The 26,939-nt window shown below is 32.7% G+C and overlaps 10 protein-coding genes across 10 annotated transcripts; 4 read left to right on the top strand and 6 right to left on the bottom strand.

Annotated features, from left to right (window-relative positions):
* Positions 1-106: 106 nt before the first annotated feature.
* HYPBUDRAFT_140733 (tRNA:m4X modification enzyme) lies at positions 107-1,393 on the top strand (the record flags this gene model as incomplete). Its single annotated transcript, XM_020219762.1, has 1 exon — positions 107-1,393. One exon carries the CDS (start codon positions 107-109, stop codon positions 1,391-1,393), a length of 1,287 nt encoding a protein of 428 aa, XP_020075484.1.
* On the bottom strand, positions 1,362-2,452 carry TMA19 (Tma19p). The gene has a single exon (XM_020221452.1). It carries the CDS (start codon positions 2,020-2,022, stop codon positions 1,516-1,518), a length of 507 nt encoding a protein of 168 aa, XP_020075483.1. The 5' UTR covers positions 2,023-2,452; the 3' UTR covers positions 1,362-1,515.
* Positions 2,416-5,013, bottom strand: DAP2 (Dap2p; the record flags this gene model as incomplete). The annotated part of the gene is made up of 1 exon (XM_020218841.1): positions 2,416-5,013. One exon carries the CDS (start codon positions 5,011-5,013, stop codon positions 2,416-2,418), a length of 2,598 nt encoding a protein of 865 aa, XP_020075482.1.
* Positions 5,014-5,966: 953 nt separating this feature from the next.
* Positions 5,967-10,379, bottom strand: SLN1 (Sln1p; the record flags this gene model as incomplete). The annotated part of the gene is made up of 1 exon (XM_020222299.1): positions 5,967-10,379. One exon carries the CDS (start codon positions 10,377-10,379, stop codon positions 5,967-5,969), a length of 4,413 nt encoding a protein of 1,470 aa, XP_020075481.1.
* Positions 10,380-11,508: 1,129 nt separating this feature from the next.
* On the top strand, positions 11,509-13,050 carry YPS7 (putative aspartic endopeptidase; the record flags this gene model as incomplete). Its single annotated transcript, XM_020223979.1, has 1 exon — positions 11,509-13,050. A coding segment is annotated over one exon (1,542 nt), but the record flags the coding sequence as incomplete, so codon positions are not given.
* A 218-nt stretch (positions 13,051-13,268) lies between these two features.
* HYPBUDRAFT_157584 (uncharacterized protein) lies at positions 13,269-14,471 on the bottom strand (the record flags this gene model as incomplete). The annotated part of the gene is made up of 1 exon (XM_020222298.1): positions 13,269-14,471. The coding sequence occupies one exon, from the start codon at positions 14,469-14,471 to the stop codon at positions 13,269-13,271; it is 1,203 nt and encodes a 400-aa protein (XP_020075479.1).
* Positions 14,472-14,865: 394 nt separating this feature from the next.
* SEC1 (Sec1p) lies at positions 14,866-17,317 on the top strand. Its single transcript, XM_020222562.1, has one exon. It carries the CDS (start codon positions 15,029-15,031, stop codon positions 17,219-17,221), a length of 2,193 nt encoding a protein of 730 aa, XP_020075478.1. The 5' UTR covers positions 14,866-15,028; the 3' UTR covers positions 17,222-17,317.
* A 182-nt stretch (positions 17,318-17,499) lies between these two features.
* On the top strand, positions 17,500-22,335 carry YCF1 (ATP-binding cassette glutathione S-conjugate transporter). Its single transcript, XM_020219761.1, has one exon. The coding sequence runs from the start codon at positions 17,587-17,589 to the stop codon at positions 22,210-22,212; it is 4,626 nt and encodes a 1,541-aa protein (XP_020075477.1). The 5' UTR covers positions 17,500-17,586; the 3' UTR covers positions 22,213-22,335.
* HYPBUDRAFT_140708 (uncharacterized protein) lies at positions 22,314-23,630 on the bottom strand (the record flags this gene model as incomplete). Its single annotated transcript, XM_020219760.1, has 1 exon — positions 22,314-23,630. The coding sequence occupies one exon, from the start codon at positions 23,628-23,630 to the stop codon at positions 22,314-22,316; it is 1,317 nt and encodes a 438-aa protein (XP_020075476.1).
* A 413-nt stretch (positions 23,631-24,043) lies between these two features.
* Positions 24,044-26,284, bottom strand: HYPBUDRAFT_110862 (uncharacterized protein; the record flags this gene model as incomplete). The annotated part of the gene is made up of 3 exons (XM_020218789.1): positions 24,044-25,194; positions 25,282-26,017; positions 26,072-26,284. 3 exons carry the CDS (start codon positions 26,282-26,284, stop codon positions 24,044-24,046), a joined length of 2,100 nt encoding a protein of 699 aa, XP_020075475.1.
* Positions 26,285-26,939: the final 655 nt, after the last annotated feature.

The following is a 26,939-nucleotide window of genomic DNA, read 5'->3' as shown; positions in this document are numbered from 1 at the left end:
AGCATCTCGAAAAAAATGAAAAATTAATTTTTTCATTTTTATTTACTGCGATCTGAAAAATTGGAATACCTCAGCTCCACAACTCAATCATTTTAGGATGATCAAGATGCCAGAAACGACCATTGAAAGTAATAAAAGAAGAAAGTATGATAAAAAGACTCAAGTGAAACCAAACCAGTGTGAGTTTTTCCTCGCTAAGAAGAATAGAAGATGTTCCATGCAGAGAAAAGCCAATCAAAAGTACTGCTCTGAGCATATGAGTAATGATCAGGATGAAGCTAAGGGTAAAAGAATACCATGTCCATATGACAATCAACATACTGTTTGGACAAAAGACCTTAGTGTGCATTTGAAGAAATGTAATTCCAGACCAAAGGAAGAGCATGAACCATGGTATGAAAAGGATATTAATATCAATTTAAAAGGAGATTCCACAGAGATTGATGTTACTGAAGAAGACAAAGAATTACTGGAGGAAGTACTCCTTGATAAATACATACCTATTTTGAAGAAAGCAGTAAGTGATTTTCTTGATTTGAAGCATGAGCCATCTGAACACCAAGGATTAGATGCTAAACTTTTGGGATTATTGAAAAAGAAGCATGCACTTCAACATTCTTCGTTAATTGGAAATCTTAAAGACCGAGAATTATTGAAGAGGGATAATTTCTATGTTGAGTTTGGTTGCGGTAAGGGAGAACTATCCAGATCCTTAAACCAATGCATAATGTCAGATATAAAAGGTGGTGAAGAAGAAGAACAAACCGGGAAATATGGATTTGGTCTAATCGACAGAGGAGTTAATAGATTGAAGCTGGATAGAAGAATCATAAAGGATTGTGAAGAAGGCAAATTTCCGTATGCCCATCCAATTATTAGAAGAAGTAGAATTGATATCAAGGATTTAAAACTTGATAATTTTGTACTTGACTTAGAACCCAAAAAAGTTGTTGGGATATCCAAGCATTTGTGTGGGGCCGCTACTGATTTGACATTGAAGCTGATATTCAACTCTACATTATTATCTGAAAACCTCGATAAGTTTGGTGGTTTACTAATTGCAATGTGCTGTAGACATGCATGTCAATATCAACAATTATTACCCCAATCGCAAAAATACTTGTATGAAAAAGGGTTCAAAACAGAAGAGTCTTTCAAGATATTGAAAAAAATAGTATCATGGGCCGTTAGTGGCTTCAGAGAGAACGAGGAGAAGTCTAGCGAAGGTGATAGAGAAGACTTAGGTCTATTAGGAAGAAGACTAATTGATGAAAGTAGAGTTTGGGCAATTAATCAAATACTATCCGATAAGGGGCTCATTGCTGAAATGTTTATTTATACTGATAAAGAAATAACATTAGAAAACTCCTGTTTATGTATACGACCAAAATAATTTACGTGTATATATTTTAAATAAAAATTTTTTAATGAAAAATGGAAATACGATATATTCAACAGAATTAGAATTAAAATATAAAATTTATAAAAGAATAGATATGCAAGTATCCATCTTTCTTAGATTTTTTGTTCTTTAACACCGTGTTTCCAAATGGCAACGAATGGAGTGACACCATCTTCACGGTAGTTTAATAAAACAATCATGGCATCTGGATCCATAGATTCACCAGTGTAGAATTCCCAATCACCAAAGTTAGCAATAACTTTTTTAACGTAAGCAGTAGCACCTTTTTCAAAAGCTTCAATTTGATCTGGGTTGGTTTCAGCTAAGTGAGCTTTAACTTTCTTCATGTAACCTTTAATGTAACCTAAGAAAGATTTCTTGTCAAAAGCAGTGTTTTGTAATCTGAAAGAGTAGACAACGTTGTTGACGGTTTCAGTAGTGTTATCAACATCATCACCACCATCTTCAGCAGATGGGTTGGCACCAATATCAACATCACCACCAGAAGAAACGTTAACCATTTGACAGTCAGCTTCGTAAACAGCACCGTCAACTTCTTTGATGTCATAAGCATCAGACAATAATTCGTCACCGGAAATAACGTCAGAGTAGATAATCATTTTATATATATATGTTGTGTTTGAATTGGACACCAATAACCTTCAAGTTGATTTTTTTCAAAAAGGAATTTCCAATTGGTTTTATAGATGAAAAATCAAGTGAAAACTTTCACCAAAAGAAAAAAAAAAAAAAAATTGTTTAGTGCACAACGTGAAAAAAGCCGTTACCCGCACGTTGCGCCAGCGATGAGGCCGCCTGAGAAGACACCCGTACATTTTTTTATTTTTTTCAGTTCTTTTGATTGCAAAAAGCGTTTATTATTGAATTGAAATGCAGTGATTAGTATTAAGTAATGGAACTGAAGTTTGAAAGTATTAGTAACGAGTAGAAAGTCATGAAAGAGAAAGTAATTAAGAGAAAGTAATGAAAAAATAAGTAATACACGGGAGAAGTTAATGGAATTCGTTATTGAAGGCTTTTCTTAACCAGGTCAAGATTCTATCATAAACAACAATATTGCCATTATGATAACGAATCGAATGATCGGAGTCAGGAAAGACCATGAAATCGAAATTTTCAATACCTTCAAGGTTGAATTCATCTAGAAGTTTAAGACTGTTTTGGAAATGAACGTTATCGTCACCAGAACCATGCATTATTAGGAAACGATTAACGTTATTGAAATTAGTCAAATTATTAATTGAAGCTGTTTCATAACCAATTGGGTTTTCTTTTGGTTCTCTTAAGTAACGTTCTGTATAAATAGAATCATACAATTTCCATTTAGTAACTGGAGCGATTGAAACCCCAAAAGAAAATACATGATCAATAGAATCGGTTTCTAATGTTTTTAAAGTTAAAAATCCACCGTATGACCATCCCCAAATAGCAATTCTATCTGGATCGACATAAGACTTATCTCTCCAAATCTTAGCTGCTGCTATTTGATCAATTGGTTCATAATGACCTAATTGATCCCGAACAATAAATTTGTAATCGGATCCCAATTTTTCATGGTGATTATTATATCCAGTACCTCTACCATCAACAGTAACAACAATTGCATTTAATTCAGCCGCTACAACTGAACTAAAGCTAATTGAAAATTCTTTGGTAACTAATTGAGATCCTGGTCCACCATAAACAAAAAATAATACTGGATATTTATATTTTGGATTAAAATTAAGGGGTAATGTTTCAACTGCATTTGCTTTAATTTTTTCTCCAGTTTTTGCATCGGTTCCAATCTCAATAACACTGTATCTTACTTTAGGAATTTGATATTTTTGTAAGTTATTATTCAATTCATTGTTTGATTCAATCGTTTGTAAAAATTTAAAATTATGTAAATCAACTAACTTTTGATTTGGTACATTTGGTCCATCATAATATAGTAACAAGTAACGTGATCCAGACGAAAATGATCCTGAATACCATCCGTCTTTTGAAGTATCAGTTATATTATTGATATTTGGTAAGTCTTTAGTATTGGCAATTGCTTCTAATAAATTAACTGAATAAATATGTCTTTCAATTGAGGATTTGAGAGTACCGGTGAAAAATATATTATTTTTAATATTATCAAAAGAAGAAACCCCATTTATTACTTCCCACTTACCTTTAGTTAAAATTATTCCATTGGGATTAGTTGGTGGAGAAAAATAAGCTAAATGATTATATCCATCGAGTACAACAGTATCAATATAACCATCATTTTCTCTACCTAACGATTCATTTTTAGGAATGAATAAAGTATTTGAAGTAATTTCAAACCAAGATCCTTCAGCTTTATGCGATCTAATCAATTTAGCATCATTTGAATCACTATTAATTAAGAATATTTCTAGTAAGTCACTTGCTCTATTTGTTGTTTTAACTAAGATATTATTATTTGAAACCCAAACAACTTCAGTAATTAATTTATCTTTAATTTGATTTGATTTAAATTGAGTACTTGAAATTTCTTCTAATCCTTTCAAATCATATATGATTATATCAACAATTGGATTTGGATATCCTGCTTTGGGATATTTAATTTTTGATATTTCTGGATAATCTTCATAACCAGATTGAACATAATAAGATAAGGTAAAATCTGGTACTGAAGTATCATTAGTTTTCAAAAATGTGATCTTGGATCCATCTGGCGACCACCATAATGCTAAATCAGTCCCGAAAACTTCTTCTTCATAAACCCAATCTGGTTTACCATAGAAAATATTTTCACTTCCATCAAAAGTAACTTGAGTTATTTCCAGTTTATTATTAAGTGATTTAATATAAACATTATTTTCATAAACAAAGGCAATATGAGAAGAAGTAGGTGACCAATTAGTAACCGCAACCTTATCTTTAACATTATAAAGAGGTTCGATATTATTAGTTGAAACATCTAAAACCCAATATAATGCAATAGATGAATGTCTCCAATTTTTAGTAGTATTGGTTTTCAAAATTGCTTTAGTTAAATCAGGAGAGGCAATTAAATCATCGATATTATAAAGATTATGAGCATAAACAAAAGAACTATCATTATATAAAACTTTTTCATAAGTTTCATCAACAATACTTTTAATCAAATATCTAGTTTGATCATTTACTCGTTCAGTTAAAACAAAAGTCCCTTTATCATTTGAAATAGATTCTGGTTCTTTAATCCACTGTAATTGTTTGAAATTTGGAGTGAATTTACCAGATCTAGTGGCTGAAAAATTAAGCGGTATCTTATCACCACTATCAAAAGCAATCGAATTAGGAAATATCTTATGGTCATTTTGAGTATTTAAAGGAGGTGAATTCTTCTTTAAATATTCCTCAATCACACTAGTGTTAATAGAAGTTACACTCTTCAAATTAGTTATAGTCATGATAAGAAATGAAGACCCCCATATTATAATTGCCAAAATAGAACCAATATAAAAGATGTTTTTCAAGTTTAAATAGCTTATCCGACTACCATAGCCATAAGTTTTCTCTTCATTATCAGAAGAGTCTCCCCTGGTGTACTTGGATGCCTGTCCATGGGCCTTATCGTACTTGGATGGACTCATCTTGATCCTTCAAAGAATAATATCAAGATGTTTTTCTTTAGTTTTGATTATTTTTCCTCCAAAATAAAATCACCGAATCGTAAAAAAAAGGTAGTATGGGTCACAATAACAGGGTGACCACTGTGGAATGTATGATGTATATGTAGTAAAGCGAATAGTTAAAGCGTAAAGTTTCAAATACAAGCTATAGAGTTGTGTTGGCGCCAGCCATTTGTATCATTCTTTTGAAATTGTGGATATGGAGCGGTAAAGCCACGACTTTAATCACGTGACCCTTTTTCCTCGATAAAAAAAGCAATTAAAATATTTTCTAGCCGAAAGTGCAATTACTTTTCCGTTTTGGGAACAAAAATGATTTAGTGGATAAACAGATAAGGTTGCAAATAGACGATTGTAACAACGATTGTGCTGCTGTTGTACCATTGGTTGCGCTGCTGTTGTACCATTGGTTGCGCTACTGTTGCACCACATGAGTGCTGACGAGTACAAGATCGCATAAGGATATATTCTAGAATTATATATAAGATTATTTAGGCTATAAATGAGCTAACAGAGATTAAATTTAACTGGAGAATAACTATAGTACAAAGCATAAACTTGTTGTGAATTAGCTAGTGATTGTAATTGAATAGGTACTGATTTCATTGGTGTTTATTTTGTAACTTGATTCCTTTGTATTGAAAATTAAAGTTGAAGAACATTCTTCAACATCAGTAAACTTTAAATGATCAAAGCAGGAAAATAAACAACAGGAAAGGAAAAACAGAAAAAAAACAAGCAGAAGGGCAAAAATGAAAAAAATATGAAAAGAACAAGATATGCTGGGGGTAGTAAAACAAAAATTTATCAATTATAGGGGAAATAATAATAATAATAGTAATAAAAAAATTAATTAAAAATGCATTATAAAAGTCATTCACGTCGTAAGTAGTGGAATAAAGGGGTATAGTTGATTAACAATCGCTTTTTTGAGCATCGTCAATGATGCTATTGACGGAACCGCGGGTCATTTCTGATCCCGATCCATATCCTAATCTTTTCTCATCACTTTGATTGGTCTGAGGAGTGGTGATAATATCGTTTAATAGAGATGGACTGAACTCATTAATAATCTTACGTAAATTGGTTCTCTTGATTGGTTTGGCCAAAAATCCAGACATACCACAATTGAGACATTCTTTAACATTACTTTCATCTGCGAATGCAGTTAATGCAATGATTGGTCTATCATAACGTAAATTATTTCTGATCATTTTGGTAGCAGTTAATCCATCGATATTTGGCATTTGGATATCCATAAAAATTAAATCAAATAATTCAAATTTTTCATAAGATTCTTTAACAAATTCAACTGCTTCTGCACCATTAAAAGCCATTGTAATATTTTGGAATCCTTCCAATTTTAACATTCTTTTAATAACTTCTTGATTAACCATGTTATCTTCAGCAACTAAAATCCTCAAGTGTGCCATTTCTTCTAATAAGTTATGATCGGTCTTATCAGTAGTATTGGAAGAATTTGCAGTTCCTGTAGATGATCTAGCAATCAAATGTGGCTTTTCAAATAATGCAGTTCTTGAAGGAATCTCTAACTTATGTTTAAATCGTCTAGTATCATTACTATCAGATGAAGCTTTCGATGCCTTGGTGTTGAAACTATAACCATGGCTCGAAGTACTTGAATTATCTTCAACTTTTACTATAGGAGTTTCCGATTCATGATCTCGTTCATATTCACTATCGTGGGATGATTCATGATCTTTGTCTCTATTCATTTCAGAGTTAGATAAAGATTCTCCATTTGAATTAAATTGGAATACACCTGGTTGAGTTTGAGAAGAACTCGAATGAATTGTAGTTTCAGTTTCATTATGTTCACTATTGGTTGAATCATCGGATATATCAAAAGCAACTTTTCTATTAACTTTAGATTTTGGATTGAATTCATCATCACAAAATTCATCCATTTCACTTTCAGGTACTAAAACTTCACCAGTTTGTGGTAATGGAACAGTAAATGTAAAAGTTGAACCTTGGCCAATTGTCGATTTCAATGTTAATGTACCGTTCATCATTTTGGCCAATTGTCTACAAATAGATAATCCCAATCCAGTACCACCGTAACTTCTAGAGAGAGTTTGGTCTCCTTGAATGAAAGGTTCAAAGACTTTCTCTTGTAAAGCCGGTTCAATACCTGGACCAGTATCGCTAACCTCTATTTGTAAAACCCAGGTTTTTGGTTCATACAAGTTTCTCATCTTGAACACTTTATTGTTCTTCACCATTTCGCTATTTGAAAAAGTTGAAGTTTGTGACATATTGGAACTATTTGTCATAGTTGTTGATAATGAGACATTACTATTATTTTTAGGAGGAGGACAGGCTTTTTTAGGAGGTAATAATTCAGCTTTTTGTTCACGAAGTAATTCATCACGAGATAATTCGGTAAGTTTTGAGGGAGGTGTTGGTGGAATGACATTTTCTTTGGGTGGTTGTACATTATTGGCCTTTCCATTCATTGGTTTCTCATCAACCGTTTCTTCTGATGAATTCAGATTGGTATCAGTTTTTGGGGTAGTTGGATTTTCGTTTGTATCAGATTCGTGAACAGTTTTGTCTGAATCTTCCTTGGCTCTGTCAGAATCAGCGTGTCCATTAATGTGATTGTTACCATTAGTTACGACACTTTTATGATTTTCATCATTATTATTTGCATCATCAGTATCTGATTCTTTAATGTCTTTATGAATGCTTTTATTTGGTCTTTCAGGCAATGGTTTGTGATTATTGCTTGCTCTACGGATCAAGCTATTACGGTTGAACTGAGATTGGAAAATAGTATTTTCATATTCAGCTGTTGATAATGTAACCACACTGATATTATCATCCTCTAAACCAAGTGACATTGGTCTCGAACTTGAAGAATTTGAAGAAAATGGACGCAAGGCCGATTGTGAGTTTCTCGAGACTTCTTCATTGTTAATGGACTTAATTGAATTTATTGTACTTAATTCAATATCATGATTATTAGGATTGGACTCATTTGATACGGGAGTTTCAGGAGTAGTTTTGTTATGATAATATTTAGTATTAGGATTATTAATGTTGACGGATTCTGGATTTTGAGGGATTGAAGTATTTGCAGTTACGGGAGTCGGAATTGGAGTTGAATTAAAGGTATTATTAGCAGTAGTGGTGGTGGTAGCAGTTGATTTAGCAGAAGTTGGAGAAGTTTTCGGAGGAGAAGATGAATTATTCGAATTTCTCAAGATATAAACTTTATCGAAATTATCAAGTTTTGAACGATTAAAATCATATTCACCTAGTAATTTGAAACTAACATCAACTGAACCATCAACTGGAGTAAATTTTAAACTATTCGAAACTAAATTCATGACAATTTGAATAATTCTATTTGAATCACCATATAAAAACAATTTCCTTATAGCATTTGGTTTTAAAGATAAATTTAATTTAACTCTTTGATCAGAAGCTAATTTACCAAAAATTGATTGAACTTGATAAGCGATTTCCAAAATTTGAAAATGTGATTTTTCTAATTTAGAACGATTAAGAGTATTTTTTGAATAAGTCAATAATTCAGTTAATATATGTAATAATAATTCACCCGATCTATGAATTAATTTTAAGGAATCTTGGATTCTAGCATGATTTTTTTCTTCCAATGCAATTGAAGTCATACCTAATATACCATTAAGAGGAGTTCTTAATTCATGGGATATATTAGCAATGAAAACAGTTTTAGCTTCATTTGCAGCTTCAGCTTCGACTTTGGAAGCCTCTAATTCTTTAGTACGAATTTTAACCCGATCTTCTAAATGAGTATATTGTTTATCCAATTCTTCAATCATAATATTAAAAGCTTCTGATAATTCTGTTAATTCATCTTTGAAGAATTTTTTTGAATTTGGAATCTTGCTTGGTAATCTAATACCAGTTGAATAGACTGATGAATTATTACAAGATTCTGTAGAATTGACACTGTGTCTTTTAGATAAAACCGAAGTATTGATTGGGGGATTTGAGGAAGGGGGAACTTTTAACGAATCTCCAAAATTTTGATGGTGATTGATAGAAGTATCCGATTCTGAAGTAGTAGCTGATAATAATTCCTTTTCTTTCATATGTTTTTTATGTTGTTTTTTCAGCATTGTTATAGCAAAAGTAGCCTCTTTTAATTTAGTAATGGGTCTAACAAAGAAAACTGCTAATGGGAAAGTGATCAAACACATAAAAGCACCAATACCAATTACCACACCAATGATGATTTTGGTTAATTTTTTAATTGGTTCTAAGAATTTAGATCTTGGTTGTTCAATTAAAACCGACCAATAAGTTTCTTCATCCAATCTTATTTGAGTGAAACCAATTGCAATCCAATGATCAGAGTAAGATTTAATTTTAGTACTAGAGCCAGTTTCTTTAGTTAAAGCTAGTTTAATGGCGTCACTTGAGTTAATACCATAAACATGATTGGTTTTAATTAAATCTCTTTCCGTGGGGAAAACTGGTTCGAATCCAATAGGAAGTTTGTCATGCGAGGAATCCGAACCCGACGAAGAGTTAGTTTCGAATATCGGTTTAACTGCAACCACATAGTAATCTGAAGTGGTTGAAGTTGATGAGGACTTAGTTTTTGTGGATACAGAAGAATCATCAGATTGAGAGGATCTCGGATCATAAATTGCTGATTGAATATTCGAAGCACTTGCCAATACGGTCAAATAACCCGAGATTGAAGGTTCTGATAAAATGATGGAAGAGTTTGAGTAAACAGGGACCGTAATACCAATGAAGTAAGTTGAGAGAACATCTGATGAGTTAGACATTGGACCAGTCACATAACCGTAACCGGAGGCTTGATTTGTAGTGTTTAATAAACTAGAAGGAATGGTTGTATTTGCAGACAATGGGAATAAATAGTCCATGGTTGGGGTTGAGATAGAAGTTTCATTATTATAAGATTCAGCCACCACGTCCAAATATAAATCATAAAGACGAGCAGCGCTAAACAATTCCGATGAAGTTAAAAATTGATCCAACGTTTGTTGAGCATCGGCAAAGATCCCATGGGTCCCATTACCAGCAACATGTGAGTTGAGCGGAGCATAAACGGTATCCTTGTTACTCAACCAATAAATCTGATAGTATATGTATTCAACTGATTGTTGAATTTGGGTAGTTTTCAATTGTGATATAACCTGAAGTCTTTCCGCTCGAAGATTCGACAAATTAGAGCTGAAGTAGACCCCAGTTACTATGGCAAGAATGAGTAAGGAAAATAAAGAAGCAAACCCAACAAGGATGATAAGTTGAGGCCTAATACCAATCTTCAATCTTCTCATTTTGAAACGATTTCAAAGAAGAGGGGGTAGAAAGGGGAAGGGTGTATTTCAAGTGAACAAATACCTCTGATCGATTCTTCCTCTATTAGTTAGTTCAGCAAGTGAAAGATGTAAGATTATAATCTAATACCACATAAAGTGTAATCAATCAAATATAAGCATTAAAATCAGTTAGCCGCCTTGAAAAAAAAAAAAAAGGAAATGAACAAATCAAAACTTATCGAACCCGGCACACTAGTGGAAAGAGCACACGCAACGGGGACGGATTATTCAAGGGGAAGCACTTGCAATAACGAATGAGTAGGCCGGAAATGGAGTCCTTTAAAACAAGATAAGTGTAAAGTAGTAGTTAAGGAAGAAGTAGAGCATCAAAAAAAAAAAAAAAAAAAACAAAAAAAACAAAGAACAAACGAGAAAAGACAAAGAGACTACTGAAAAACGCACTGGAAAATTAGCCACTAAACCGAACCACCCTATTAACTGGGTATAAACATGTATTGACTGTAGAGTATGCTTTACTGATTGTTACCTTTGATACGAATTCTAACTAACTGTTTTGGCTGTGACCACCGGCCAAACACTAAACCAACTAAACGAAGAAAAAATACACCCGTACACCGCCTTTTCATTCCCCCATGCTATTATTACTGATCCAACGGTATTGTCCTCCCCTGCCAGCCCAGTACTATCCCGAATGTATGGAGGTGCCTGTAAAATGAATATATATATCGCTATATATACGTGCGGAGGGCTCTGTAGATGTCTATACATAACCAAGGCTTAATATATAAGTTAAAAATAGACTCATCTTTTGAAATTTTTCTCGTGAGAAGAGCCCTATTAATATAAACATCTCAAGTGAGTACCATTAGTTGTTCTTGTTAGTTGATTAGTTGATAGAGAAGTGATGTATTTGGGTTGGTTGTGCTTGTTATTGCCCGTGCTAAGCAGCTTGGTGAGTGCCGAGTCCTCAGCTGAAGATATAAGAGTTACTATAACCAAGGATAAAGTGACGAGAACTCCGGAACTAGAATCATCTAGTTCTACCAAGATTACAAGAAAGACTACGAGTTCCAAAAGTAGTACTAGTTCAACTAGTTCACATAGATCGTTGACTACATTGAATTCGGAAGATCATGAGTTACTTCAATTTGTACTTACTCTGCATGACGGAGATACTCTCTATGATATTGTACTTCAAGATGCAAATAATAATAGTATGCAAGTGAGGATTGATTTCTTACAGCCAGATATATGGTTGATGAATGGAGATGAGATTTTACAATGTGATATCTATAATCAGTGGTTCTATGATCATACCTCGCTTTATTCGATGAATTTAGATCCTCCAGTATTGACTGCTTTTAATAATGATTGGGAATTAGTTGACTGTTATGATTATGGGGCTTTTTTCACTTCTCCAATTATAACTAAAACCCAAGGGGATTCGGTAACAACTACTACATCGTTCAATTCTGATTTCCCAACTCCAACAAAACCAGGGGTTTATAATGGACAACCCTATTCTATAAATTATGTTAATCAAATTCTTGCGGATGGAGAATTATTTTCATCAAATTTAACTTTTATATCATCGAATAATAAAGTTATTGAATTACCGGATTTCACTTTCAATTTGGTTAATGATTCTAACGTTTTCGAAGGGGGGTTGGGATTAGCCGGTAACCCTTATGGATCAGGTTTTTTGGATTCTCTTAAACTGAATGAATATATTAATAGTTCAGGTTATTCACTTTTCTTTCAGAATGATACTCGTCCTTTTGGCCTATTACTTCCCGGTTCGGTAAATACTAAATATTTGTCTGGTGATTTTTATGAATTTGATTTAATTAATTATACTGGTATTAATGACAACGATAATAATAATTTTGTTAAATTACCAATTTTACAATTAGATGATTTAATAATTGAAAATTCTAAAAATGGTAATACCCTTTCGTTAAATTCAAATCTTAGCTCAATTGGAGTTTTATTGGATCCAAGATCTTATTATACTTATTTACCTCTAGAAACTTTGGTTAATTTAGCAATGCAAATTAATGCGGTTTACAATTATCAAACTGACCGATGGATTGTTCAGTGTGATAACGTTTATGAAAATCAACCAATTCTTCAATTTGTTTTTGGTCCTTTAAAAATTAATATAGAATTAAGTGCCTTCACTTCTGAAGCTTATTTTAATAGTCAAAGTTTACAATTCAATAACGGTGAAAAAGCTTGTTTCTTACAATTCTTACCTTCTTCCTCAAGTGGTTATTTTAGTTTAGGTAGTGATTTCATCCGTCAAATTTATCTTGCAGTAGATAACGAAGGTGATAAAATTGCCCTAGCAAATACTAATCAAAATTTAGATATAAACTTAAAAGATTTTAGCTTTTCCAATAACCCTTCTAGCTTTCATCCAAGAAATTTAACTAATTCGAAATCAATCGATTATATTTCTTCGGGTAAAATACCTTTTGCAACTCATCACAAAATCTCTGATCCGGTCACTTGGTCTTATTCGACAAATACTGATTCTACTACAGACATACCAGCAAGATTTCTGGGTGCGGTTATTGAATCAGGTAAAATTTTAACTAATGGTCAATCAGATACTCATAGTTCAATCCTTCCTGGTATGGCTAGTGCTGCAAAAGAAAATACTACTAGTTCCAAAAATTGGGGTAGTCGTTTGAAACCTACTCCTTTAAATCATAATCATGATCAAACAAGTTTCTTGGGTTTGCTATTTACAATTTTGGGTTTTATTGGTTTTGTTGTTTTATTATAGAGTTTAAAAGTTTTGTCATTATAACTATATGTAAATCTAAATATATGTCTAATTATTTTATATTTTTATCTATATATATATATATTCACTAGAGTCTACAATTTTCTTAGTTCGACGTTGGTTAAATTGCCACGATTATTACCAATTTCACTCTCAATTATTGTATCGATACTTGAACTTGAATTTTCAGCTACTTCAGTTGGAATTTTTTGATAGGTCTTCATTTGATTCTCTTTATATCTATAATAATTATACCACATGATATCGATGAAAGTGAAAATCAATCCAATGCAGTTGATAAAGCTTAATTTATCACCAAATATAATCGAACTTAATATGATGGTTAATAATTCTTTGAATATTCCTGCTATTGAAAGGGTAATAATTTGGGCTACTGTCAATAATTTAAATTCACATAAAGTCATCATAAACGCCAACACTCCTGGTATTATCATTAAGCCGATTGTACCAAATAAACCTTTGATTTCCCATATTGGAGAGGAAGTAAAATTCAGCCAACCTTCGAAAATCAATCCAACTAAAAACAATGTAGCGCACATTGAAGGACTTATATAGAAAATTGTCAGTATCGAGTTGTTGGTATAGTTGTTACGTTTTAATAACAATTGGGTGAAAGACCATCTCAATCCTGACATCATTGAAGCCCCCAATACTAAGATTATCCCCATTTTACTATACTCGTCACCATTATTGGGTATTGAATCAATCACATCCGGCTTTTTAACCATCATTGCCACCGATCCAGTCATTACTAAAACAATAACCACTAGTCTCCAGTGGAATTTTTCCAACTTGAATAAAAGCCCGAAAAGTAATACAAAGATGAGCGATGAGGTTTTCAACATGGTATACAATGATAATGAAACAAATTTGAAAGAAACGTTTGATAATCCAATATCCCCACTACTTGCCAATGAACACGGGAATATTTGCTTGAAATAAGTTGTTAATTTCATCTTGAATATTGATAAAAACGTTATAAAGCTTTCATTCGACTTCTCTTGCGGGGTTAGTTCATTGATGTCTTCATCATGACCCTCATCTTCATTTATTGTATTGATGGTAGGACGTAATCTGGGATTGAAATATAACACCCCACAACTTAAAATCATTAAACAGAATTGATGAAATGAAGTAATAAGAATTGGAAATTTAAAATCCAATCCTTTTCCAAACATCCATTTATTATATATCGATATCGACAACGAAAAAATGTACCATCCCAATATATATATTAGTGCTTCACCATTCTTATTTGGTGAGTTACTGGATCCCATCTTCAACCCTAATCATATAATTCAATCTTCTTCTTCTTGAAAAAACTAATATACGAACTTTATTGATCTGCAATGAGTGCTAAGCCAAGTCAACAGCGCTAATTCTAATGCCAACTCCTAAGTAAACCTCTCTCAATATCGTTTGTAATGGTATCCTTTGACAACACCAATTTGAAGTTTCACTACGGGAAACAAAACTTGTTGTTCTTTCCAATGCTTCACCAGCCTATGCTTTTACATCGTATTCCCCTTCTCCGCACCCGTACATCTCCCTTTATGGAAAAAGGTGTTTCCACCAAAACAAAACGGTGAAATTTAAAGTTCCAAAATCTGCGTCAAAAAAACAGTAAGATCAATTATATTTTGGTTTCTTTAACGAGGATTCTTTTAATCGGGTCAAGATTGGATTTGAAGGTATTCCTCGTGCTTTGTTATTCAATTCTTTTGCTTTGTTGTATTTATTATAATTCTTTTTACGTTCTTATCATACTATTATTATTATTTTATTTTATTTAATTTTTTTTTCATTCTGTTTTGGGGACAGCATTCATTGAATCATGAGTAAAACACAAGATCCATCCTCTTTGATATTCCTTCAGCGACAATATCTTTTGGATAAGATCAAGTCAATCCAGCTAGGTGGAGGATTGTATACGTTGGTTACTGATGAGAAGACTGAGTCGGTATTGAACCAAGTAGTCTCCAAGGATGCTTTGTTAAGAATAGTTACGTCTATTGAAAGAATTGATTCGAAACGTAAGATTCAATCATATGTGGAAGGGATCTATTTTGTTGACTTAAACCCTTTTACCATCAATTGTATGATTGCCGACGTTCAAACCCACCGGTACAAAAAGGGACATGGGTTGTTCTTACCATTAGTGCAAAAGGATGTTGAAAGCTATTCGTTTTTCCATTCTACCAAGTTTATGAATAACCCCAAAGTTCTCCATTACTTTGATAATGGGAACAATGTCTACTTCACTCCAACTGTGTTTCATCCAGTGGAACAACGAGTATTTTTGGCTGATTCAAATACTCCGAACTCAATGGCAATATATTATAATGAAAATTGTGCAGATTTAGTATTGGCCCAGGTTAGAAAAGCTGCAAAAGCAATTATGAATTTGATTGTTATAACCGGGGAGTTCCCATTGATTCGTTTTTATAATCCAAAAGATTCTAGTCATTTTGCTTCAAGATTACCAGAATTAATTGCTGATGAAGTTCAAAATCAAATTGATAATTATGCTCGTGAGAATAGTGATTATCCTCCTCAGTCTATTGAGGGGAAACCAAGATCGATTCTATTGATTACCGACCGTACTCTTGATTTATATGCTCCTTTATTACACGAATTTAGTTATCAAGCTATGGCTATGGATATAGTGGAAAGTTTAGAACGTTTTGGTAAATACAAATATCAAACTGAAAATGAGCGTGGGGAATCTCAAAAAGTTGAAGTCACTTTGGAAAATGAAGACGATGAAAATTGGGTCAGTCTAAGACATCTTCATATCATCGAAAGTTCTGAATTAATCATTAATAAAATTAATGAATTAATTAAAAACAACCCTTTAATGGTTGATAGATCAAAAGCAACAACCTCAAGCGATTTGATGTGGGTTGTGGCTAATTTAAAAGGTTTCGATGAAGAAAGAAGACAAATTACTTTACACAAAACTTTAGTTGATGAATGTCTTGATATAAATGCTAATAGAAAATTAGCAGAATTTGCAGCTGATTTCGAACAAACTTGTGCTGCAGGTGGTACAAGTTTCGAAGGGGTAAGAAATAAAAACTTACATGATGATTTAATTGTTTTATGTTCAAGAGATGATTTGCATATTAATGATAAAATTAGATTGGTTTTAATTTACGCTTTATATCGTGGTGGGTTGGTTGAATCTGATTTTGTTAAATTAGCTAGTTTTATTGGTGTACATCAAAAACAAACCACTTCTTTAATTACAAGATGTTTCTTTAATTTACATAAGTTAGGTTTCCCAATCGTGAAAAAATCAGTTAATGATAAAAAAATCGTTAAACATCTGTTCCATACAATTAATAATGAAGGTACTTATAACACTTCAAGATTTGGACCTGGGGTTAAAGATGTTTTACAAAATGCCATGAAGTATCAATTAGATGAATCTTGGTTCCCCTATTTCAGGGACAAGCCTTTAGAAGATGATATTCCTGCAGCTCAAAGATCTTCGAATTCTACCAATTCAAATGGTCCAGTTAGTGGATCTTTAAGAAACCCAAGAGTCAAAGCTTCTTGGGCTCAGTCTTCGTATAAAGTTAATCTGGGCTTAACCAAACCAAAACAAAGAATCTTCTGTTATGTTGCCGGTGGTATAACCTATTCAGAAACTAGGTCAATTTATGAATTGGCTCAAGCAACAAATAAAGATATTTATATTGGTTCAGAAGCTCTTTTAAAACCAAGAGACTTCTTAATTGGTTTACAAAGTATTGATAAAGTTAAACATATGGAAGAATTGGATTTACAATTGTTTAAAGACCTTAATAAGCCAAAAGAAGCTCCTCTTCATTTATTTGAAACGGGCCAACCAAAATTCCCACCGCCAGTTACCCCTCAACCTACAAACAGTAACGGTAATGCCGTTCCACTGCATTACCAAAAAAGAAACTCTCACGTTGGAAACCTGCCTTCTTCTGGTTCAACCGATGCTAGTTCTTCAAAAGATAAGAAAAGATCAAAACTTAAAAAACTTTTCAAGTAATTTCTATGATTTAATTGTAATTATTTTCCTTTTTCTTGATTTTTTCCCTCAACTCCTTTTCATTTCTACATAATCAAAATCACTTTTATAAACGTTAAGCATATCAAATCATTATTTATTGTATTTGCTGTAAAAATCGATAACGGTTCTAATTGCAATGGATTTTCAACCGTTTTTTATTAGTAATCTAATGATGCGCGGAATCTTATCCAGTGAAAAAAAAAATATATATATAAAAAAAAAAAAAAAAAAAGAATATAGAAACAGGAGAAAAGCCATTCGAATACTAATTCAATTTCCAACTATTCTCTCTAAAAACGAGCTTTCGTTGCTACTTTGCTGGTCAGAATTGATAAGAAGGCAATATGGAGCAGGCAGAAGCTTTTAATTTAGATACGGTTCATATCCAGAATAATTGGAACTTTTTCAGTCATTTGCCATTACTTTATTCATCGAGTTTAAATGATGTTTCGTTGGCCAGTGGCGTCAAATCAAATGGTACTTTAGCTGCTGGAAATGGTTGGTTTTCGTGTACACATTCAGATGGTTGGGGTCCTATATCCAATAAATATCTTGACTTGACTCCATGTTTCGTTCAAGGTATTCTTTTTGGGGTAGCTTCTCTTGCCATGATTTTAGTAGGATCTTACCATGTTCAGAGTTTAAGAACTTGTAAACCTTCTACCAGTAATAGAATTTCGTGGTCTTTCTATACCAAGTTATTATTAGTTTTCGTTCAATTGGTTTTTCAATTGGTTTTGTATTTTAATTATCACAAATTTGATGTTATTAATACTTCGAATGGCTTAAATGCTATTGCAATCTTGGTAGCATACGCTATTCATTATGTTGAGCAGTTCAAATCTACTATTCCAAGTGGTGTTTTGTTATTCTATTGGTTATTTCAAATCGTTTTCGGTTTTGGTAAAGTGGTCAATTTAAAATTAAGAGATACCATCAAGGAACAGTACGGTATTTTCACCATTCTCTCTCTTGTGAATGCCTTCTTCATTCTTGTGCTAGAAGTAAGCTTTCCTCCTAGACCAGTGAGTTCTTTTGATGACTTGAAAAAATCTCCTTTCGATAGAGCTCATGTTTTCTCTAGAATTACTTTTGCTTGGATGAATCCACTTATGAGAAGAGGTTATTTGAAGTTTTTAGATGAAAAAGATTTACCCTTTTTACCTAAAGATTTGAAATCAAATTCTACGTCAGAAAGTTTCTATCATTATTGGTATTCTCAAACCAAACCTTCTTTGTTTTGGGCACTTGCAAAAGCCTTCGGTGCTGAATTTGTTCTTGGTGGTCTCTTTAAAGGTTTACAAGATATATTGGGTTTTGTTCAACCTCAATTATTAAAACTTTTGATCAGATTTGTAAATGATTACACCGAATCTTTGAAAGAAGGTGAACCAATTCCTTTAACCAGGGGATTAATGATTGCCGTTTCTATGTTTTTTGTATCTGTGACCCAAACTGCTTTCTTACATCAATACTTTCAAAGGGCTTTTGATACTGGTATGAAAATTAAAACATCATTAACTTCAGTCGTTTATAACAAATCTTTGGTCTTATCGAATGAAACTAAACAGGAATCTTCAACTGGTGATATTGTTAATTTAATGTCTGTTGATGTCCAAAGATTGCAAGACTTGGTTCAAAACTTGCTGATTGTTTGGTCTGGTCCTTTCCAAATTTTCTTATGTTTATATTCATTACACGGAATTCTTGGAAGTGCTATGTGGGCTGGTGTTGCTGTTATGGTCATCATGATTCCTTTAAATAGTTTTATCGCCAGATATCAAAAGAAGTTACAGAAAACTCAAATGAAAAATAAAGATGAAAGATCAAGATTAATCAGCGAAATCTTGAATAACATTAAGTCATTAAAATTATACGGTTGGGAAAAACCATACTTGGAAAAATTGAATCACGTTAGAAATGAAAAAGAATTGAAGAACTTAAGAAGAATGGGTGTCTTTGGTGCTGCTTCCAACTTTACTTGGACTTTGGCCCCTTTCTTAGTTAGTTGTTCTACTTTCACCGTTTTCGTGATTATTGGCACAAGTAATTTAACCACTGATATTGTCTTCCCAGCTTTGGCTTTATTCAACTTATTGTCATTCCCATTAGCGGTCTTCCCCATGGTTATCACCAATATTGTTGAGGCTCAAGTTGCTATTTCAAGATTAACTAACTTTTTAACGAGTGCTGAATTACAATCTGATGCTGTCATTAGGGGTCCAAGCGTTCAAAATGGAGGTGTTGCTGTTTCTATCAAAAATGGTACCTTCTTGTGGTCAAAACCCAAAGATGAAGAAAACTTTAAAGTTGCTTTATCCAATATCAACTTGAAAGTTAAGAAAGGTGAACTTGATTGTATTGTTGGACGAGTTGGTTCTGGTAAATCCTCTATTATTCAATCTCTTTTGGGTGATTTATATAAATTGGATGGTGAGGTAAAGGTCAATGGTAAAGTCGCTTATGTCCCTCAAGTTCCATGGATTATGAATGCTACCGTTAAGGACAATGTTTTGTTTGGTCATAAATTTGATGCTCAATTTTATGATCGTGTTTTGAAGGCATGTGCATTAAATATCGATTTGAAAATATTACCAAAAGGTGATAAGACTGAAGTTGGTGAAAAGGGTATCTCTCTTTCTGGTGGTCAAAAAGCTAGATTATCTTTGGCTAGAGCTGTTTATGCTAGAGCTGACGTTTACTTATTGGATGATCCATTGAGTGCTGTTGATGAACATGTTGGAAAGCATTTGATTAGTCATGTTCTTGGGCCAAACGGTTTACTTAAATCAAAGTGTAAGATTTTGGCTACTAACTCAATCGGTGTATTGAGTATTGCTGATAATTTACATATGGTCAAGGATGGTAAGCTTGTGGAACAAGGAACTTATGATGACATTATGAAACAAGAAAAGAGTCAATTGCGTCAATTGATAAAGGATTTTGGTAAGAAAAGGGACAATTCCGGCACTGCCACTCCTATGTCTGCTACTTCTTCAGTTAGAAAAGAAGGTTCTGAAAACCCTAGCGAAATTGATTTTTCTAATTTGGAAAGTGATTCCGATTTGGATGTCTCGAGTTTAAGAAGAGCTTCTGATGCTTCTTTGGTTCCAGATGAAGAACTTGGAGAAGAAGAAGAAGAAGACGAAGATACAAAAGCTAGAAAAGAGCATATGGAACAAGGGCAAGTTAAATGGGACGTATATAAAGCTTACGCCCAAGCCTGTAATCCATACAATATTTGTATGTTCTTAGGTACAACTGTCACTTCCAGTGGTATTGGGGTTCTTTCAAACATTTGGTTAAAACATTGGTCTGAAGTTAACTCACAGTACGGCTATAACCCACACGTAGTAAAATACTTGGGGATTTATTTCTTGTTGGGTATTGCTTTCTCTGCTTCTGCTTTCACCAACTCCGTTTTTATGTGGGTCTTCTGTACTATTCATGGCTCTAAGAAATTACATAGTGCTATGGCAGTTAGTGTTTTGAGAGCACCAATGTCTTTCTTTGAAACAACTCCAATTGGTAGAATTCTCAATAGATTTTCTAATGATATCTATAAAGTTGATGAGATTTTAGGTAGAGTTTTCAGCATGTTCTTTAGTAATACTGCTAAAGTCTTATTTACCATCATTGTCATCTGTTTCTCTACTTGGCAATTCATCTTCATTATCATTCCATTGGGTGTGCTTTATGTTTATTACCAACAATTTTATTTGAAAACTTCAAGAGAATTAAGAAGATTAGATTCAGTTTCAAGATCCCCAATTTATGCTAACTTCCAAGAATCCTTAAATGGTGTTTCTGTTATCAGAGCATACGATCAAGCAACCAGATTTAAATTCTTGAATCAAGGAAGAGTTGATAGAAATATGCGTGCTTATCACCCTTCGATTAATTCTAATAGATGGCTTGCTGTAAGATTAGAATTTTTAGGATCAATTATTATTTTAGGGGCTTCTGGATTAGCAATCCTTACTTTAAAGTCTGGTAGACTAAGTGCTGGTCTTGTTGGTTTATCGGTTTCTTATGCTTTACAAATTACCCAATCATTAAATTGGATCGTCCGTATGACTGTTGAGGTTGAGACTAATATTGTTTCTGTTGAAAGAATAATGGAATATTCTTCACTTACTCCTGAAGCTCCTGAAATTATTGAAAGCAATAGACCTCCTACCGAATGGCCTGAAGCGGGTGAAGTTAAATTCAACAATTACTCAACGAAGTATAGACCCGAATTGGATTTAGTTTTGAAAAACATTAATGTTGCTATCAAGTCTAACGAAAAGATCGGTATTGTTGGTAGAACTGGTGCTGGTAAGTCTTCCTTAACATTGGCTTTATTCAGAATCATTGAAAGTTTCGACGGTAACATTGATATTGATAATATTGATACAAGCTCCATCGGTTTGGCAGATTTGAGACGTAAGCTTTCTATCATTCCACAAGATAGTCAAGTTTTCGAAGGAACAATTAGGGTGAATTTGGATCCAACTAATTGTTTCACAGACGAACAGCTCTGGAAGGCTTTGGAATTATCCCACTTGAAGAGTCACGTTATTAAGATGTTTGATGAAAGATCAAATAATGAAGAAAATGACATTCAATCAGCTTTAGATGTCAAGTTGTCAGAAGGTGGTTCTAATTTATCTGTTGGACAAAGACAATTGATGTGTTTGGCTAGAGCTCTTTTGATTCCTTCACATATCTTAGTTTTGGATGAAGCTACAGCAGCGGTTGACGTTGAAACTGATCAAATCTTACAAGAGACTATCAGAACCGAATTCAGCAATAGAACTGTTTTGACTATCGCCCATAGACTTAATACAATTATGCATTCTGATCGTATCATTGTTTTGGAACAAGGTGAAATCGCTGAATTTGATTCACCTGCTAACTTGTTGAGCAGGAAAGAATCGATGTTCTACGCTTTGTGCAAAGAAGGTGGTTTGGTAGAAAACGATTAGGGTATTGCTACCAAAGAATTATCTGATCTAACTAAAGAAAATGGAAAAGTCTATATGTGAATCATCATTAATCCTATAAAAGTTAATATATATGTATATATTTAATGTTCACTTCTCTTTCTTAAAGAGTTAATGTAATATAATGGGTAGAAATCTTTTCTTGATTCAACGTCACAATTATTTGCAAGAGAAATGGAATTTATCAAAGACAAGTTTTCTTTCGAGCTATCGTTCAACACAGAGTCAACGTCAAAATTATACAACTCAATTAAATTATCTTCTGATTCAATGTCAAGAGTTGCTAAAATTGTATCTTGATATAGGGTTATATCGATCAATGGATATTTCGTTTCAAAAGTTTGTTTGTGGGTGGCAGAAAATTCATTTTCATCTAATTTGAAAGTTAAGATGCAATTGGTGTTTTCACATAAAACTACTAATAGTTTTTCGTTTGATTTTGGATTAGCATAAGTCAAGATTTTAACAATTGAGATTTCTTTAGGAGAATCATCTTTTAAAAATCTTTCGGGAGGTAAATGAGAATCGTTCAAGAATGGTTGAATCAAATCACGTAATTGAACTTTAGATAATAATTTATTTTCATGCCATTTCCAAATAGCAAGATAATCATCACCACCACCACTTATCAATATACTTGGATCAAACGAAGGTATATGTAAATTAGAGACAAACTCTCTGTGGCCAAAGAGCCAATTTTTAACCACGTATGTTCTTGGATAATTAGTGATTCTGATATGTTCGTCTCTATCCCCAGTTAATATAAATTGTTTGTTGTTGTGTTGAGCTACCAATACATCACTTAACATTGAAACATGACCTAAAATTGGAACCAAAGATTTTTCATCCACTGGTTCACTTGTATCGATTGGAATGGAATAAACGTCACCAAATTTATCTGCTACGATTAAAGTTGAATCATCTGCACTAGTGGAAACAGCACATGGTCTTTTGGGGAATATTTGACGTTTCATAAGTTTTAGGCAGTTTTCTTCACTGAAATCAACATTGAATATGACAGCAGCTTTATCGCTATCGGTGGTACCAATTAAGTACCTTCCATTATTTGATAAAGTCAAAGATCTTACATAGTTGTAAATTGGTGGTGCTCCAGGACCCGGCACTGGAATCTTAGGTATTTTAATACCATTTGCGTTTTTCAGCTTCTTGCTAGCACTTTCTTCGTCTTCATTGGAGTCTTTTTTCAAGGCTTCTTGTTCCAATACTTTTATCTTATCTTCTTGTTGTTTTTTCAATGGAACAGAAATATCAACAGTATCGACCCATGAACCCACAACTGCACCTGTTTTGAGATTGAAAGCATATAAATGATTTTTGACAGATACAAATAAGTGATCTCCTGATTTATCTGTGACAGTGATTTGATATGGGTGCTTCATCCTTAGTAAGTTAATGAAGGATTTTTCAGACTTACGATTTTTTTTTTTTTTTACGAAGAGCGATGGACTTTCAAAATCCGGCACATAATTTGAACTGCAAAAAAATTGCCTAGTTGCATTTTCAACATTCTCTAATCTATATCAAATAGACACACGTTGTTGCGATCTGTATGAAATGCTTTTATTCGTTTACTTATTTTCTGTTATTTACAAAGTCTTAAAAGAAAGATAAGAAGAAATCAAAAATTAAAAAAAAAAAAAAAAAAAATCAAATAGACACACGTTGTTGCGATCTGTATGAAATGCTTTTATTCGTTTACTTATTTTCTGTTATTTACAAAGTCTTAAAAGAAAGATAAGAANAAGAAATCAAAAATTAAAAAAAAAAAAAAAAAAAAATCAATACAATAAAATCATTTCTTTTTAAATCCCCAGTTCCAGCCAGCAGACTTTCTTGTTGAATCTGATGTTATTGATTGGGTAGGAGAAACCACGTCTGATACACCGGGAGACAGATTTTCCGTATTTGATGAAGTTTTATCATTACCAACAACGACGAAACCATCATCTGGAATGAATTTTTGGGGGTGCATTGATTCGTTAACTTGATCCGACTGTTGTTGATTAAGCTTATTTTTCCAATTATTGAACATGTTGGTTATTGCATAGGGTTGATTATCGACCAAATCAACCCCAATATGTTTTGGATCTTGAAAATTGAAAATGAATTCATCACAAATTTTATCCCAAATATAATAGTTTTTAGTTGATTTCCATGATTTTATAAAAGCATCACCAAACAAGGATAAATCCCCAAATTCTGGATTAACTTTTGTATCAAAACCTGGGGGATTCGACAGAAATCTTTCAGTGTATTGGTGGAATCTAGTAGTTGAGACCAATCCCGATAAATAATCTTCGAATTGATATCTAATATAGTCGTCATTACCGACGAAATTTTCATCATCTTTATTGATATTCGATATTAAATTATTGATGAATTTTTTATCATTCCAGCTTAGACTCAAATCATCTGACTTACCAATTGGGAAAGTGACTTCATTAGTATCTAAGTTAACAATTAAATTAATTTTAAAATGGTTTGCTTGATTTAAAAATAATAAATTTGAGCAGCCAGCCATAAAGCTATTAATTTTCAATTCATCTAATTGTTGTAGAGGTAAATAAGGATTCCAAAAATTGTTTTTTGTATTAAAAATTTGTAGGGGTAATCCGAAAAATCTTAGCATTGATTGGCGATCATTTGTATTAAGGGTATGAGGTTTTGATAAAGTTGAATGGATTTCAGTGTAATCACTTAAAGGACAACCGGAATAATCTAAATTAGAGATTAAATTTGGTATTAAAGAAATTAAATTATTTTGAAATTGAGTTAATAACTCCAAATTATTATTTGAATAAATCAAAATTTTCTTTTCCAATAATAAAGCTTTGAAAATGATTAAAAAATTTGATTTAAATTTTAAAATAGTTTGTTTAATATTGAGGTTAACGAAAAATTCTTCTTCTTGTTCATTATTTTTTGATTCAAGTAATAATTTTTCTCTTGATTCTTCATCTAATTTTGAATATTCATTATTAGGATCATTGATTGAAATAGAATCATTTTCATCATGAACCAATTTAAAACCGTCATTTAAATTATCAAATAGATGTTCAAGGATTTCCACATTGTCAAAATTATCTTGTTGGAAATAACTTTTAGTAATAATTGATAATTTTTCTTTGATTTTAGTGAAAATTGGTTGTTTTCTTGTTATAACAACAACCGCTTTTTGAACGATTGATCTTGTAATATCTTTATGTCTTTCACGTTCTTCAACAGATAGATCTAGAGTTTTAACTTGGCGAACACAAGAGCAACCAAATAAGGTCTTCAAGTTATTTGGATTTGAATCAAAATGTTCAATATCATTTAATTCATCTAGAGAGATTTTATTATTAAAATCATAGACTAAATTAAAATTTGAAAAAGTTTCTTCAAATAAGTGAGAACCATCGGGTAATGCTTGAAATGGCAAATTTTTAAATAATTTATGGTCTTCATTGAAAACTGGATGATAATTTGATTTCCACCATTGGATTTCTGGTCCTCTAACATGATGGAAATCAACTAAACAAACTGCAAAAATCATATCATCATTTTTAGAAATATTAAATGAAGAGTCATGAGATTTTGGTGAATGAATTATAGGCAAATTTTTAATTTGAATTGATTTCCGGTTAGACAGGTGGCTTGGACTTGTGTCTTTATTTGAGCTGGGACTATTAGATATGTATGAATTGTGTTTACTACCGGAAGGAGTTTGAGGATTCGGATTATCATTAGTTATGGCTGAATTCAACAAATTAAAAGATTTATGTTTCTCTTCAAAGGACCTAATTGTGACCCCACTATTTCGACGAGGAGTTGATTGTACTGAAGTTATATTATCGTTAACCGTTTCATTTTCAGTTGATTTATTTCTACTACCTAATCTTATTGGGCGGCAAACAAATTCATCATTTTTAGGAGTATTGGTGATTGAAGTATTGGAAAGCTTGGAAGGACTATTTGTTATCGACAGGTTTCTTTTAGCTAAACGAAGTGGTTTAATGGAATCATCATCAGAATTTTTATTAGACGAATTCATTTTGGGGGAACTTACTTCATTTTCCCATGGATTTGTATCGATTTTGGAAGAGCCATCAATATCTTCTGAATTATCCATGTTACGGAACCTTAACCAATCACTAGGGGGGATAACTGGTAAACCGCTGGGGGTAGTAGTAAACGCTGGTAATTCTTTCTGTGGGAGGTTGATCTGCTTATGTGGTGGGTTGCGACACGACCCTATATTACTGCTGAAGAGAGTTACCAATAGATTGACTTAAACATTTGAGATTAATCATTTCGGTGATATCAGTGGTATTCAGTGATATCAGTGATACTCAGTGATATCAGTGGTATTCAGTGTAATTTAGTGATATTCAGTGGTATTTAGTTAGTTGATATTCAGTGATCCTTGTAATTGAGGTGATATCTTTGTAGGTTTCCTTCTAGCGTTCGGTTATCATATTTTTGGTTAGTCACTTGTTATATTGACGATCAATCATAGAGCTTTTTCAATATGATAACCATCTAGAAGTTCTGATCATCTTGATTGAATTGTCTACAGTACGTTCGTTTGATATTCCAATTGATAGCTCCTCTTCAATTGACATCAATCAATTACTCAATTGACATCAATCAATTACTCAATTGACATCAATCAATTACTCAATTGACATCAATCAATTACTCAATTG

This window comes from Hyphopichia burtonii (genome assembly GCF_001661395.1).
Source record: "Hyphopichia burtonii NRRL Y-1933 unplaced genomic scaffold HYPBUscaffold_5, whole genome shotgun sequence".
NCBI classification, from domain to species: Eukaryota; Fungi; Ascomycota; class Pichiomycetes; order Serinales; family Debaryomycetaceae; genus Hyphopichia; species Hyphopichia burtonii.
Note: the sequence above shows the minus strand (reverse complement) of the source record. Positions and strands in the feature narration are given on the sequence as shown.

Coding starts and splice junctions, on each gene's coding strand:
- TMA19 (XM_020221452.1), bottom strand. CDS start 2,022: ATGATTATCTACTCTGACGTTATTTCCGGTGACGAATTATTGTCTGAT.
- SEC1 (XM_020222562.1), top strand. CDS start 15,029: ATGAGTAAAACACAAGATCCATCCTCTTTGATATTCCTTCAGCGACAA.
- YCF1 (XM_020219761.1), top strand. CDS start 17,587: ATGGAGCAGGCAGAAGCTTTTAATTTAGATACGGTTCATATCCAGAAT.